Here is a 564-nt window from a genome sequence, read left to right as displayed (position 1 = left end):
CGCCCGGCCCCGCCGCAGGCTGCCCCGGAAACCGGGGCCGATGGTGATGGTGAAGCAGAGGCAGGCGGCCAACGCGCGGGAGCGGGACCGGACCCAGAGCGTCAACACGGCCTTCACCGCCCTGCGGACCCTCATCCCCACCGAGCCGGTGGATCGGAAGCTGTCCAAGATCGAGACCCTCCGCCTGGCCTCCAGTTACATCTCCCACCTGGCCAACGTGCTGCTGCTGGGCGAGGGCTGCGAGGACGGGCAGCCCTGCTTCAGTGCCATCTACGGGGCCAAGGGCGACCTGGACAGCAAGCAGCCCCGCAGCATCTGCACCTTCTGCCTCAGCAACCAGCGGAAAGGGGTGAGCGGGGCGGTGGGGCGAGGGGAGCAGCCCCTGCCCAGGCTGAGAGGGGCAGGCGGGGTGGCATGTCCCCATGGGATGGGGGGTAGCAGCCCCTGCCCGGGCTGAGAGGGGCAGGAGGGTTGGCATGTCCCCACGGGATGGGGTCAGCACCCCCTGCCTGGGCTGAGAGGGGCAGGAGGGGCAGCACGTCCCCACGGGGGGGGTGGGGGAGG

At 71.6% G+C, this 564-nt stretch overlaps 1 protein-coding gene across 1 annotated transcript in view; it reads left to right on the top strand.

The window, feature by feature from the left end:
- The first annotated feature begins 16 nt into the window (after positions 1-16).
- The window catches only part of TCF15 (transcription factor 15), a 5156-nt gene continuing 4608 nt past the window's right edge, over positions 17-564 (top strand). The window contains exon 1 of the mRNA XM_035898482.1: positions 17-349. Coding sequence (XP_035754375.1) covers positions 41-349 — 309 coding nt within the window. The 5' untranslated portion in view covers positions 17-40. The remainder of the gene's footprint in view (positions 350-564) is intronic.

Source organism: Egretta garzetta, unplaced genomic scaffold, assembly GCF_000687185.1.
Source record: "Egretta garzetta isolate BGI_Z169 unplaced genomic scaffold, ASM68718v1 scaffold1037, whole genome shotgun sequence".
Classification (NCBI taxonomy): domain Eukaryota; kingdom Metazoa; phylum Chordata; class Aves; order Pelecaniformes; family Ardeidae; genus Egretta; species Egretta garzetta.
Note: the sequence above shows the minus strand (reverse complement) of the source record. Positions and strands in the feature narration are given on the sequence as shown.